The 16,487-nt window shown below is 35.7% G+C and overlaps 1 protein-coding gene across 2 annotated transcripts in view; it reads right to left on the reverse strand.

Moving 5' to 3' along the window:
- Positions 1–817: 817 nt before the first annotated feature.
- The window catches only part of TFAP2B (transcription factor AP-2 beta), a 63,766-nt gene continuing 48,096 nt past the window's right edge, over positions 818–16,487 (reverse strand). The window contains exons 8-10 of one of the 2 annotated variants that reach the window (XM_081346751.1): positions 5,354–5,613; positions 3,513–3,575; positions 818–1,053 (exon numbers count right to left, since the gene is read on the reverse strand). In XM_081346751.1, coding sequence (XP_081202877.1) covers positions 3,535–3,575; positions 5,354–5,613 — 301 coding nt within the window. In that variant the 3' untranslated portion in view covers positions 818–1,053; positions 3,513–3,534. Of the gene's footprint in view, positions 1,054–2,595; positions 5,614–16,487 lie in introns of those variants that run through there. The other variant, XM_081346750.1, reaches the window with a different exon arrangement.

Consider the following 16,487-nt stretch of genomic DNA (forward strand, 5'->3'; position numbering starts at 1 on the left):
GTGTTTAATTTACCCTTTAAAATATGGTTTAATTTACCCTTCTCCACTATCTGATCAAGAGATCCTAAAAATGGAAAAGTCTGGACACTGGTTTCTTATTCTGTTTGTATCTTCTTCTTTTTCTGTCAGAAATCTTGTGCCTTTAATGGCTCCTTACAAGAATTCCAGTAAGGGCAGCAGATGAAGCATCACAATGCAGAAAATGGGAAAACTTCATATTCTCACCAAAGCACAGAAATGAATGGCATGAGAATAAACGGTAGTAGATACCTGCTTTTAGCTGCCACAAGTGTATATAATCTCAAAATTATATTGCTTTTCAGCAGGATTTTCTCTGAATCTTAGGAATGCTGGCTTTCCTATTAGATTCTTTTACAGCAATTTGATACACAGGAATTTTCAAATAGCTAAGGATTATATTATGAGTTACTTTTAATGATATTGCAGATTTGTTTCTTTCTATGTAGATATTAGCTGTGACAAGAACTTCGTTCCTGCTCCCCCCAATCCTGCAATAATACTGGGGAAATTAAATGAATTAAAATGACAATGCTATGTTATCCCCATGTAATCAAAACATTCAGTTTTCCTCAGACATTTTAAAGAGATTTGATTAAAGATATTTTTTCTACAACTGCAGTCCACGGGGATACCAAACTGTTTCCTACAGTAATGCAACATTGCCCTTTAATCAGTAACTTTATTACTGTATTGATAACTATTATTTTAATACACTGCTTCAAGAAAAAGTTGGGTCCTGCAGCTGTGATGTAACAGTAGCATGGGCAGCCAATCTTTTATATACTCAAGTAATTGACAAACTCTTTAAGAAAAAAAAAACCTTAAAAGTAGATGGGTCAGATTATTAGCCTCTAGGAACACTGACGGGATGTGGAATAAAATTACCAAAAATAAGAGGTGGGGGAAGAGTAGGGCTTGGCATAGCAAAGGATGGATTGCACAAAATGTATCTCTGAAAATATGAAGATGCCAATCAGTGTGTAGACAATACTGCTCAATCCATTTGTGCATTCTGCTGCAGGGTCACAGAATCTGTTGGTGATACCAAAAAAACAAAACAAAACACCTTGTGAAAGAATATTCTCCTGGAATAGTTAACAAGTTATTGGGGCAGAAGACCCTAGCCAGTAAAACCACTGGCACTTCTTTCTAGTTCCTTCTGTCTTTATGATACTCATATGCATACACAAAATTTGCTTGAGGGTCAGCAAGCTGAGATTGGGACACCCTTATCGAATAATGCCTCCAAACACCTGCTCTTTAAAGCTAAATAATAATTGATCTTCCCATACCATTCAAAAAAAAATCTTTCAAATTTTATTCTAAAACAGCAAATCAGGTTTCTCTGGACTGTTATGCAACAAACTTTAGCAACATTTAAAAGTAAAAAGCAGGCATATCTGCAATTCAGTAATCAATATCAGTTACATGTCTATTACCTGTTCAACTTTTCAATTCTTCTGCCTCAATGTCTTGTTTAATTTAATGATTATCCGTATCTTAGGCACAAGCAGTTGAATTTTAAGTAATGGAATATTTCCTCAGTAGGCCTTTTTAATGTTAATTCAGTATGGATCTTTCATGTTCACATTAACGGGTGGAATAGTAAATTATTTTTATTTTGCAATAGGGAACTTGCTTGTATTTATAAAATTTGGCAAGAAAGCCTAAATTCAGAGAAAAGAGAAAAGCAATCAATACTACAACTGCCTTCAAGTACCATACAGGGTCCTCTAAAATAATATGAACATAAAGATCCATTTTGCCTTTTCCTTTCTTCTATTCTTTCTGGATGCTAGAATGGACAAGACATACAAACAAGATACAAGTTTCACTGACCAAACAATAAGAAAGTATGCTGTTGACTTCATACTATTGTGGTTTTTTTTGCTATATTCCTAATTAAAATGAATTGATGTCATATGGAAATTCAGTTTTTTCAAGTTCTGCAATAGCCATGATCACAATGTTATTGCAAAAATGCTGTGCTTAATCACGCCTCCTCCTAAAAAATCACTGAAATTGGACAGATATGAAAAGATCAGAATTTAAAGCTTCTCCCACAACTCAACTAATAGTTGGCATTAAATAAATTCCTATTAAAGTCAATAAAACTGCAATTTTAGTATTTAGATATTATATGTGGAAGCGCCACAGATTGATGAACTTTCCTGCCTAGATAAATATACTTAGAAATGGTGCCTTAAGATGCCCATAGACAATAGACTCCTATTTAAGAGCTTGGGAACATGTCTCATTAAAAACAAACAAAATGGTGAATTCCTGATACCAGAATTGCTTGATGTGGAAAAAATAGCTTTAAGTACATCTTAATTGGCTTGGTTGGGAACTAGGAATCACGGTCAGCTTCCAAATGCACAATACATAATTTACCACCTATGGTATATAGCTTCCTATATGGAAACAGGACTGATAATTATAAATTAAGAATATTTCAAGCATCTGCACGTTGATACATTGCTGTACAGTATATATGCTACAAAAGGTGCAACTGTCTGGCATATGATATGTACAGTTGCTTCAAATGAAACATTAACCACTGCTGTATTATGTGATCCCAGTTTATAGTGTAAAATAATGTAACTTTTACTGAAAACTGCAAGTACCCAAATAGCATTTGAAAACTGCATTTCAAATAAAAAGTTGACTTCAGCATGGATGATTAGCCATAGACCCAAGCCTTCAACGTTCCCTTAAGTGGAATGAAATTCCACCAAAATTAATGGAACTTACAGCCATATAATGTGTTTGGGATCAGGGTGGCAGGCATAATACATCTTTATCCTATTCTCATCTTCTAGAATGAATTCAGTATGTGAGGCCAAAATGAAGCATAGACACAAGCTGTTGTGACAAAGGGAAACAATCTTTCAAAATGCATGAAATACCATAGCCACTGTCAATTCAACAAAACCTTTGCAAAGTGATAACATGCAGGGTGACATTCATTTTCCCCTTAAGAATGATTTCTTTTCCTACCTACTCCAAAAAGGAGTTAAATGTTTTAAAAATGTAATTCTTACTTAATTACTCTAAATTATTGCAAAATGGCAAATTCCTCCTCTTCCACCCCAGGGTCAAGACAACTATTTATCTTCCAAGTCAAAATTTGCAATACTCCTTTGATAACGAGGAGAAACTGAATTCTTTAAATTTAGAGACCAATTTAATAATGAGCCATGATTCTTATTATACTTTTTCTAAAAGAGGAAATATATTTTTTAAAAATCTGTTTTTTACTCTGTGCATCAAACACTATTGGCCCACCTCCCAATTGGTTTTTTTTGTTTTTTTAATATTGGAGGACATAGTATTTGCTTCTAAATCAGCATCACTCGCTCAGTTAGTGAAGCCTTACTTAATCTATCCCCTTTGAGCTTCTTTAAAGAAGTACACCTGCAGAATTCCAAAACAACTGACTTTGATTTGAAAAAGAAAAATTTCAGAATTGTGGATTTTCATCTCAGTACCTGATGAAATGTGTACGGAGCTCTAGTCCTCTTTGAAGAAGCTCATAAGCCAAGCGGGCAAAGCTTTGGGAAACAGAAGAAAATTAAAAAGGTGCATACTCCTGAGAAGGTTTAACATACTTATCAAGACATTCTTCTTCTTAACATTTCTTTAAAAGCACAAAGAGTGTGTCTGTGATCTGAGACATTTTAAAGAGAGGCAGTCATTGCTCAAATTTTAGTATAAAAATGTACAGAATGATACCATTATCTGTGACATTATCTCTACCATTACTGTTCCCAGTCTAGGAGGCCTAACTGCACTCCAATGCATACATGAATGTCTTCCATATGTGGATTTTCACTTTTGCAGCACACACTTTCATTTGTGCCTCTTATGGGACACTGTGAACCCTCCCCTTCAACAGGACAAGTTATTTCATAGAAATGTAGTGTTCCAGGTGAGAGCTCCATGTGTATTTTAGAAATATTCTATCAAACAAACTAGGAATAAAGATTACCAGTTTCAGGCACAGGGCCATTTCAGTAGTAACATTTGCCCTCCATACAACAATAGTTACGAAAAAAGTTGCAGTTGAAAAGAAAAGGCATGTTGATCTTTATATCTATCCACAAAATATTTTTCCCTTTCCTGTTCACAGTTGTTGCATGCCTGTGCAACTTTTTTCCACAGGTACATCTTCATGAAAATGTTTGCTTCATACTGTATTATGAAACAAAGGGTTGACTCTCATTGTCAGCTATTTGGTTTCAGACTTAGTCATGCTGAGTTTTAGGTCTAGAGTTAGTTATGGCTAATTTAGATTACAGTGGGTCTCCTCCAAATATCACCAAGTCTGGATCCAATTCAGTACCTTAATGGAGCATATATACATAAATTCTACACATCCTTATTAATAGAAAAAAAATGATTATTTGCAGCCCCCCCCCCCAAGTTTTAGGATTAAATATGTTAAGTGGGCAGCTTTTGATTAACACTTTAGGTAGAGTAACCAGAACAAACAGAGGCACCTGAGAGCAATCCATTGGCTCTTCCACTTACTCATCCATATACTGTAGTTAGTTACATTTTAACATTTTCAGAGCCTGAACCCATCAGCTCTGCATGTAGTTACTAACAATTCTTCTTAATGACTCATGGTTTGGACAGACCCAGATTTGGTTGTTTCCCCCTTTCTTCCCACTATTAGGAAATCTTTGGGCCAAATGCTACTGATAAATTTGAGGCTCAGCTATTTAGACCACAGAGAGAGAGAACAGCAACATTTTGCACAAAATCAGGAAACTTGCTCTGAACGGGACAGTCCAATATAAAATATATCCATCCCTTAGGTTTTTCTTTCTACTTTAGATAAGATTTTTAAAAATAGTAATAATACAGAAACAGACTGTGTACCTCAGCCAACATAGCAACATTATCAAAATGATTCTTCCAGTAAATTATTGATTGCTTTTATCTGTTATAATTTCATCCCCACCAAAAATTATTTTTAAAAACAGGATTGTGGGATGACAGAAGTGGAAAATCCTGGATGTTATCTTCAAAAGTTCCTTTGCCATAGAGCCACTCTTCCTGCTCCACTGTGCGCCTCTGACCTTATTTTCTTTTTCTTTTTTTAATTACTTGCAGATGTGATCTACCTAGCATAATTCTTCCAAAAACCAATCCAATATTTTAAAGCTAAAATTAAATGTTTTTTTCCTCCCAAAGGATCGCTCTCAATCTCTCCTTTTCTTTCTGTTTTACCCCCTATTTTCATTAGCTTGCTTTCTGGGATTTTTTTTTTCTCTCTCTCTCTCTCATTTTCTGTGCTTTTCTTCCTTGTCTCCAGTTTTACTACCTGGTCCTTCCCCAGAAGTGTGCCTGTTAGCAGAGTTGTTGTTCAAGAACATCTTGTCCATGCCTTTGAGAGCTTCCGTCAGATAATTCTGGAGAGCAGTCAGAGCAGCACAGATGGCTGGGGACCCAAAGCCATGAGTGATGAGACTGAAGTGAGTCAAGCAGCTCTGGATCCCTGGCTCCAAGATGGGTGTTGGTCGGCTATTGCCAATGGGTGTCCGGTCTTGGGCCAAAAGATCGGTAAATTCTTTACACACTTGCCTGGAGATGAAGAAAGCAGAGGACAAGAGCCAGGATCAGTCAGGATCAGAGAACTCTGGATGGATGACTATCAGCATATATTTTTTTTTTGGGGGGGGGAAACAACCTTCCAAAAGCTAACAATTAAAGCATTCTTTCAATATGGTGAAGAGATTTCCTTGGAATTTTGTTACTGTCCTCTACTTGCATTTTGCTCTTCCTCCAGAGCTAAGGGTATGAAATTTGCCCTAAGGCACTTTAAGGTTACCACACTCAGGTTGAAAGATTATGACAAAGAAACCAAGCTCTGCCACTGCAGAGCAGGAACCTGAAGCAGGTTCTCAGAGCTATTAGATAAGTATATTCCATTTGTGATGCTTTAAGGAATTTGTTTCTTATTTTTGCAATCACACTGAATGTACCTTTTTTTGCATTTAAATATGACTGAATTATTCAAACAATGCATATTTTTTCAGTGCTGATAATCCTGAAAGAATATTCCAGTGCACTGTTGGAGCTTCTGCTTAAACAGGATTTCAAATTCAGTCTACAGAGGGAGCAGGTCCCTGGTGAGATTAAAATAATAAAATAAAATAAAATAATAAAATAAAATAAAATAAAATAAAATAAAATAAAATAATAAAATAAAATAATAAAATAAAATAAAATAATAAAATAAAATAAATAAAATAATAATAAAATAAAATAAAAATAAAATAAAAGGATGCTAGAATTATAAACAACCAAAAAGTTTAGATCAAGAGGAAGAAGAAAAAGATTCAAATAAAATCAACTATGATTGCTGCAAGTTTACTTAGGGGGGGAAGTACTGAATGAAATATTTGAAGAAATATGCATACAACTGTCCATTAATCACCAAGCGCAACATCCCCTTCTTCCTCCATCAGGCTAATCCATCTACATGAGTGTATGCCACAAGTAAAAATACAGTTTTGCAAGAAAAGCCTAGCCCAGCTCTGCTCTGCAAGTATTCCTAAAATACACTGAATAGAACTACATAATAATAGCTGTAAGGTGATAAATTTTATGGAGAAAATAAGCCATTCATACCCAATAAGAAAATATAAGAAATAAAGGAGGTGGGTTTGTATGAATATCTGATATATTGGATGCAGTGATTACAGCACTACTCTACAAGAGTTGCCATCATACATTTATTTTGAAAGTAAGGCCATTTTTTAAAGTAACTAGTCAAAACTGTGGCATATTTTCACATTTATATAGCAGAAGCCAATTTGTTCAAGATTCCCCAATGTATCCACGATATGCAGAAGTTTGAATACAGCAATTTAAGCATCATTGTATTCTGCAACTACATACCTCTATCATTTAAGGAGGAAAATCAGCTTAACCTACCCAACAAAGTTGTTGCCATAAGGAAAACAGAAGACAAGCGTGTTTAAGTATACTGTCTTTAGGTTGTACAAAATAAAGGCAGGTTATAAATTTAATCAAAATGATAATGCTACTGCAGTTAAACTCAGTAATAGTGTAACCAAGTATCTCACTCCAAATAGTGTTTGCATTCAGAACAATGAAAGCTAATTAATGATCTAGATTGTAAAAATCAGGACAGTCATCAGACAATGGTGAAGAGTTAGAGAATTCTATATCTCTGCTGCTTTCTAGTAATCATCTGGATTTTTACAGCTCAGATCTGATAGCTATAATAATGTAATAAGGAGAAAAGTCCTTCTGAAGTTTGACATTCCAAGTAATCTATAGATGGTGACTTGCTCAAATGAACCAATGCATAACAGAATGGTTAGAGAGGCATGCTGGACATTTGTCTACAGTTCTTTTATCAGCATACCTGCACAGAGTTTAAAGAAAAAAGTAAAATCTCCTTCAAGTTGAGCTGAACTCAACTTGATACAGATACGTATTTCTGGAAACAGTACAGAAGTGGTTTGGTATTGCTTTCTTTTGGGCCACTTAAAAAACACAAAACAAAACTTTCAGGCCCTATTATTCTCTGGTATTTTCCAAGATTTAACCAGTATGGCCATTCTTAGTTTCAAAACTCAATGTCAGCTTTCTGGCCCATCAGTCAAGGCAGATTGGTTTGCACATTCCATAGTTTGTTTAAATCTCATTATAAATAAGGTACACATAACTGGCTCTTCACCATAAATCACTAGAAACTGTAGTGGCTTGGTCCACAAAACTTGCTGGCCCAAAAACTGCAACAAACTGGTATTTTTCTTTCTATGACATCCTATGTCTGAACCATCAATTTGAGCAGGGCTATCATGCCAATAGTTTTATTTGCCAGTACCTAAAAATGATTCATTAGTCAGCAAGAGAAATAAGAGACATTTTAAATGTGATGGGAGTGTATTTAGCTCTGCTATTGTACTATTATTGTTTACCATGCAAGTGATGCTGTGCAACTGATTGTTTACTGTGCAACTGATTGTTTACTGTGCAAGTGATGAAATGAGCATCTTGGCATGACATCACATGCATGTACCTAAGAGGTTTAGTTACTCATAAGCCCTGTTCTGTCATTCTAACCAAATGGCCAGATTCTGCAGATTCCCTTCTGCAGAGAAAAAAAGAGCCGTGGCAGAGGAACTGGAGCTGAGAAGAGTGCTAGGACGAGCCCTAGCCAAAGATTTACACAGAGATTTAAAGCCTTCAGAATCATGGAAGATGTTAAGCAAGCCATATGTTGCTACCTAAATTGTGACTGCTCTATTGGGACTTTGATTACATAAAGAACAGTGTGTTGATTCACTCAGATCTTTCCTGAACTCTCTCACTGTTTCAAGTTTACCCTCCCATGTATCTGGGATGGGTGAAAAGAGGAAGAGCTGAGATACTGTTGCTAAAGCAGCCCTATTTTTATCTGTCCCTTTTTTTGTCTGTCTATCTGAAGACCAGAAAGAGAAGTTGATTACAGACTTTTGCCACCAATAGCCATGGCCAAACTACTTCAACCAACTACCAAACGTAGGTACGGTACAAAAATGTGGTTAAAGCAACTTTTTTATAGTCCAATGTAGTCCACAGTTGAGACCCATACATCATATGAGACAATCTTACATCTGATTTACAGTAGCACAGAGTATGGGTGACATTCATGTAATCAAATACAAGTAATTTCATATACTCAGAAGACTAGGGAAGACTATAACACAACCATATGTCTCACAAGGTATTAAATCTATAAGCATTAATTTTTGAAAAGTAAACAACTTATCACGCAACGCCTCAATTTCAGTCTAAGCTGGTACAATTGTTTTTGTTTGTGACAACAAGAGCAAAGTTTTAAGACTACTCTATGGATACAACTTTGATTTACTGTCCCCACTCCTAGGAACTAGTCTCATTAAGATGAGGGGCAGACATTTCCATTCATTAAGGTTAATAGATGTATGAATTAGAATCCCGTATTGCCTTGCTCAACAATTTATAAATTTATAAGGAGAGTTGAAAAACAATAATGCCAGCGATACCAGCAGTCGTACTTTCAGTATGCTTTCTGGATTTGGAATCATTATGAGAATAGAAACGTTAAATTGAAAAAGCTTTTTACATTCTCAAATATGTATTAAATACACACACATACAATCTGACATTGAAAGTTATGCAGGTTGAATTCATACATAACTCAGAAATGAAATTGTTTCCATTTTATTAATTTATTTAATATCTCTCACTGGTGTCAATAATGCATAGAGGGACTTAGATATCACATATATATGCATACATATTTTATTGATATTGCTGTTCAGATACCTATCAGTCCTAAATAGAATACATCAGCATGCACGTATACCCATACCACAAACATTCAGTTTAAAAGAAGTACAATTCAAGGTGCTGGTTACCATTTTTAAAACCCTACTAGGCTTGGCACCTGTTACTCGTCCCAGCTTCTGCCAACGTAGCAGTTCGAAAGTACGTAAAAAATGCAAGTAGAAAAATAGGGACCACTACGGTGGGAAGGTAACAGCGTTCCGTGCACCTTTGGCGTCTAGTCATGCCGGCCACATGACCACGGAGACGTCCTCGGACAAGCGCTGGCTCTTCGGCTTTGAAACGGAGATGAGCACCGGCCCCTAGTCGGAAACGACTAGCACGCATGTGCGGGGGAACCTTTACCTTTAGGCTTGGCACCAGAGGCTGAAGGACTGCCTCTCCCCTATTATATCCACCTGGTCCACCAGGACAAGAGGGCAGAGTATCTTAGGGGTCCCATCGTACAACTAGTGGGTCCAGGAAAAAGGGTCTTCTTAGTGGTCGCCCTTTCTCTATGGAACATAAACTATTTTGACCTTCTTCTTAGTTCTGATGCATAGAAAAATTCAGACAGAATGTTAGTCATGCCTGCTCATTAATATCCCACTGGTGACACTCTAGTTCCTTCCATGTTGTTCAAGACTTCAATTAGGCAAACACAGTGCCAAAGTAAATAATAAGTAGGCTAAATGTGTCACATTTTCTAAACTCAACAATTTATGCCAACTATAGAAAGTTGATTAAAATTGACAAATTGATACAATCCGGAAGCTGAGATGACAGATGTGCCAGTGAGATGGGTGCATGCCAGTGTAATCCATCCATTATACAAACATTTAGAAATATGGAACAAGGCAATTGATTGCAACATCCATTTTCTACACAGGTCAAAGTGATTTACAGGAAGGCACTGTATATAAATAGTAACCTCAGCATGAAATGAAGTTATAAAGCTGTATTACAATATGACGGCTTAGTTGTGATAGATTGAAAGTGACAGCAAGTGACAGTGAAAATTTAAAGAATCTTATTTGTGGGTCACAACTGTTAGAAGTATTAAAATGATAAAAAATTAAAAATGGAAAGGTTGATGTGACATACAAAATGATAACACATTTGAATCTTCAAAGACCAAAGGCAAGAGACATTAATATTGCTTGACCCTGCAGACAAGGGCAATGTAATTCCAATCACGTCTAAAAAACATCTGGCCAAATTTGGGCAAATAATTTTTCAGTCATCCATATATTTCCTTAAATTATGCTGTCAACAAAGCAACCACATTCTAAGGCAAAAAAATAAATCTCTTTGGGACTTGCCTGCAAGACAGAACAAGTGGGGGAAGCAGTACACACTACGAAAAGGCCTAAGTCTGATATAAAGCACCAAACAATATGGCAGGGAAGCCAAAGGGAGGCATAAATCAAATAAACAGAAAAGCTATTGTAAAAGTTTCAATGGGCTAGGGGAAAAAAACGTCTAAATATAGCCACAGATTTAATATTCCCCCCTGCCAGCTCCCAGCTGCTATAGTAAAAGCATCAGATCTATGGATGATTAACTGTAAATATTGAGAAACATGCCTTGTAATTTATTTTTTGCCATCTTGAAGGGATAGCTACAAGCCAGGAAGTCTACTGAAATGCAGATTTTTATGTGAAAGGGAATTAGGCCCAAGGTCAACCTTCCAAAGGAAAAATGGGGCAGAGAAGCTAGCATGTTCTCCTAGGTCTACACAATTAATTTGGGATGACAGCAATACATCTGAAGATACCTCAACTGTTATGGAAGAAAGGCACAGTAGCTAAAGCCACATGTATTTAGAAATATTTTATCCATGTAATAAGGTTGAGTTTGTGACATATTTTGTCCCATCTGCTTGGGACTCGTGACTCAAAACTCTTACAGTTTCAAGAAATATGTCCTCCAGAAGCTGGCATTAAATGTGTTAAGACTGGCTTGTGTGATTTTTCCAATGTCCAAGTAACAACCACTGTAGAACATTTACATGCCCAATACCAAATTTAAACAGGCTTTTTGCTTCCTCATTATGCTGCCTCATTACCTCATGGTAATGCTTCAGTGGAGGAATAGTACAGAATAGTGAAGGATTATATATTTTCTTGCAACATCCATATCTGGATGAGAGAGCAGTGATCACAAACCTTTGGGTACAGAGGTTACTTCAGCAGTAATAGAACCAGGATGCTCTCTGCAACCGTTCAATAGGACTACTCAACCTTTTGGCCAAGTGACGAAAAGGTTAAAGTCAGAACCTCTGACAGTCTCATTTTGTAGTGACTATAGAATAAGCCAGATCTACTTAGTTACAACCTCACAATTTCTCTTTGGTTGTGTTAATCTGATCCATACATGAGGCAGGTTATTCACAGCTCAAACCAAGTGAATTAACACACTCAAGCAGAAAAGGGGGAAATTGCAATAATGTTCACAAAGAATGAAGTCTATCTAACATACAGTATATGGAATAGAGTGTTATTCATATGAATAAAACATTTAATTAAGTAACATCACTCATAATTCAAGAACAAGGGTAACACTGTGGGATAAATTATCATCTTATCAAAATTGTCAAAATTGTAATTGATTTTATAATTCTTCGCTACATCAGGAAAGAAAAAACAAACCAAAGCACCTGTTCGTTATACAACAACTGGAATAATATAACCATTCAGAAAAATTCAAAATATTGGAGTACCGTAGATAAGGAATTATTGTAGAAATGATGTAGATGATTATAGAAACCCCAAATTAAAATGTGAACTTTGTTCACATCTTGCCAAATCATTTTTATTGAACAAGCTGTAATTAGGAGTTGAATAACACTCAATAATCCACAGTCATGTATCACACTTTTCACATATCACACTGATCCAATATCTGGTTTGTTTGGTTTTGGCTTAGCATATCATTTAAACCTAACTAATTCACAGACAACTGGGTAGGTAGTCCTCAGTAGTTAACAATGGTAATTGGGACTGGGAGCTGTATTGCTAAGGAACCCATCATAAAGAGCCATGTCACGTGACCATACCGACTTACAATGGCAATTCCAGTTGCCATTGCTAGGCAACTTCTGTTTGGTCATTAAGTATGACATCAGGTAATCACCATTTGCAAGCTCCTGCCTGGTTCCTAATTGACTTTGCTTGATGGAAGGTGGAGGTGAAGGTTGCAAATGTAGATCATGTGATCACAGCATGTTGCAATGTCATAATTGCAAACTGGTTGTCCAACGCCCAAATCACAATTGTATCATTGTGGGAATGCTGCAGTGGCCACAAGGCTACAAGGGCCAGTCCTAATAAGCCTTCTCACCCTTCGTCATAACTTTGAACAACGTGAGCTATAACATCTACAGTTCCCAGATAGGATATAGAGAAGTTCAGCCACCAGACCAAGAACAGTTATTGTTGCTACTTTACTTCCTAAATACATGCCTCAAAAGACCCTCCACCACATGCAGACCCCTATTAAATTCTAGCAGCTGTCTTCAGGAAAGCAGACATGAAATAATTTTCTGAAGGGCACCCCAAGTAAACTACCTAATATCTTTAAATAGGTCCACAAAAAATAATGCTTAGAACATTGTGACGAGAAAATTGTGTACTTAATGATTTTGAATGGGTTGGAATATATATTATGCTAATCTACTATAAGACTGAAACCAAAGTTTTTGCTAGTACAGGTAGTCCTCAGCTTATGACCATACCTGAGCCCGGAATTATGGTCACAATTTGCATTGTTTGTTAAGTAGGCCATTACCTGAGTGAGCCAATTTTATGATATTTTTGTAGCAGTCATTAAGCCAATCACCATGGTTGTTAAGTAAATTCATGGTCGTTAAGTGAACCCATTGACCACAATGGGATTTTTTGCAGGAAAAAAGTAAACTCCAGTTTCTGATAAAAAAAAAAAACATAATTCACAGTCATATGACTGTGGAATACTGCAAACTCATAAATGCAGGCCAGTTGCCAAGCACCCAAAATGGAATCACGTGAACACTGGGGGAAGCTGTTGTAAGCTCAAATTTGGGTCATAAATTCCTTTTGGAGGGGTAGGTGGGTCTACTGTAATGGTCGCTTGAATGATTGGTAAGCAACAAGTCATAACCCAAGGACTACAGATAGTCCTCACTTAGCAACTACAATTGGGACTTAGCAGTCACTAAGCAGAAAAATCACATAAACTGGTTTTCTATACCATTGTAAATGTCAAATGGCTGTTAAATGAGGCAACTGGTAAGCAGATCTAAACTCTAGCCCTGCGTTCTTCCAGCTGTACTTTTTCCTCTTAAGACAATTTCCACTGATCTTCTCCTAATTTCTCCAGAGCATTTCTTCTTACTCAAGCTCCAGCTTTCATTCGCTAAACCTCTTTCTTTTGTACAGTGCATTTTGTGACTCACTTAGCTTCTATTTCTTTATTTACTTATTTACTTGTTGACTCCTGGCAACTGCCTGGATTTGTCCCTTTCTTGTCAAGGTTTCATTGCCTTCTTCCCTATGGCTGAGAGGGGTAACTAGCCCAGAGTCACCCAGCTGGCTTTGTGCCTAAAACATGATTGGCAATAATTCTCCTGGTTTCTTGCTTGGTACCTTAACCACTGTAATAAATTGGTTCTCTTCTACTTCCATAAGACATTTTTTGTTTGGTTTTGTTTTTTTTCACTCCTCTTCTACACTAATTTTATTTTTTGCTTCTATCTAGAATCTGAGCTACAAAACACTGATCCTAGAACTCCTTTGCTAGTGCAGTTGACCCTAGAGAGTAATGCTGAAAAATAAAAATATTAATCTTTATAAGCTGTTAGAATTTTGACACATGTAATATTTTATTATGTATTTCATTTGTAATATCTGAACTTCACTTTTTAGAATTAAAAGCAAATCTCTAAGAGAGAGCATTAAAAACTCACTGTTTATAAATGTCAGTTCAGTAAAAATAGTACACTTAAAACCATAATGGCTTAAAAACTGCAACACGAGACCAAATCGGGTGATATAGCATTACTAAATATCTGGGTTAACAGATTCACTATAAGACCCAGGGCTAACACTAGAAGACCCTTTTCAAATGCTAAATATATCTGCACAGTAATCTTTATTACCAGTTAACTGCTAGAATTAGCATAGCAGATTATTTTGTTCAAGATTCACACTGCTCCTCATAAATCAGCAATTTAATTTGTTACTAATTTTAGTTATTGTACAAAGATTCAGAGTGGATAAATATTCCCTCTTTAAACAAGTGAATTCTCAAAATTGTCTGATTTCATAACAAAGGAACTACGGTATTTCAACAGCATCATGAATGCACCATAGCATGTTAAAAACATGGACTGAAAGTACTTAATATAATCCTACTTCTGAAACTAATCAAATGTGATCTGTAAGCATACCAAGCAGTATATGTAAACCTCTTTGAAGATCAAGTAAACAAATAAAATACACTTAACATTTCACTTATTGGGCATGTGAATGCTACAAAAGTGTATTAACTGTAAAGCTATAATAAAATTTTAATAGCTTACATTCTACTATTCCAACAACAAGATGCAGCATTTAAATCTAACATGCAACTGGACAATTTGTAAAGTATCCAAAACTATGTTTTCAGTATGAAGAATATTTTTGCACAGAAAAGTATATGAGATTTAATAAGACATTTGTCAACTTCAAGAAATAAGGAGAATAAGCACTGAAAACTCCTTTTAACAGACTAATTGGAGGGTTGATTACATTATTTGGCAATCTCTCAATTCAAAGAGTATTTCATGTGATGCCAAATTATGTATTTTGCATCACATGCATAAGAATATAGGTATGCAAATACTGCAAATCAAAATAGGGTTTGTTGCATGCATAATCTTTTCTATCAAGCTTTAGAGAAAGAGAATTGAATATATTGTTTATATTCATTTTTTCTTTATAACTATAGTACATTATAGAACTTAGGAGGAAAATGCATTTATTGGCTATCACTAAACTTCACGCAGCTATATATTATAGCTGGTGGAACCCTTTCACCCACTTTATTGTTTGATCCTCAACTCCAGATGTTTCTAGACCTGTTTATGCAGAGGACAGTCACAATGCCATCTAAGCATTATTGTGTTCAAAAAACTCAACTACCTCCTCCATTATCTAGCATGGGAAAAACTATGTAAACAGATGTACTACATTGCCAAAATACAATCTTGGCAAGGATATTTAGGATATGTAGGGAATGATCTGTTGAGTGTGACCCACTTTGTCGATTATGGACCAGGCAACAGACTTTCCTAGGAATGAACCCCATCTTATAGTCCTTTCCCCCAACCCTTTAGCTTTAGATGTCTTAGGACTATCAGTGACTGGTTAGTATGAACAATTTTCTTACATGTCTCTGTAAAAATATTCTTAAACATTTCTGATTTCTCAATAACTTTGCATCTGGCTTTCTATTTTTGTAATCCATATGATCACTGGTGCTTTGGGACCATTTTCAAGAATAACAATGTAAGTATGATATAGAAAGCATCTATAACAAAATCTACTTCTGCTGATTAATTTCAACTTAATGCATAATTTTCCTGATGGATTTCCACTTAATACCGAAAATTTCAACTTAACAATAGTACTGTCAGATTTTGCTACCAGAAAATCTTAATGAACACTGTCACATTTTTGTATATATTTAATGCAAGGTGCTTAATTAAATGGGAGAATGTCATCATGTAAACATTATTGATGTTGTCAAAGTGAAGTTGCTTCCCAAACTTTATAAAAAGTCTGGCAGGCTGGAGGTGATCTGTTCTCACGTGAGAAAAATGTATTATTTTTCCATTTTAAAATGTATGTTTAAATCCCATTCAACAACTCATTCCATTCCAGCGTACTATAGTCCAAAATTAAGTTTATTGTTTCATAAGAACAAGCTAAATAGATTGATACCCTGTACAGCAGAAATGCAAATGAAGATATTCTCAATTTAAAACATATGTTGGTTTCACAGAAAGATGGGATGATGAAATAGTAGGTAGAACATCAAGAATGTAAGGAATGATAAGGTTAAAAGGGTTGTGATTTCAGCTGCTTTAAGAATCCTGATGCTTGATGATC

This window comes from Vipera berus (assembly GCF_964194415.1).
Source record: "Vipera berus genome assembly, chromosome: 1".
NCBI lineage: Eukaryota > Metazoa > Chordata > Lepidosauria > Squamata > Viperidae > Vipera > Vipera berus.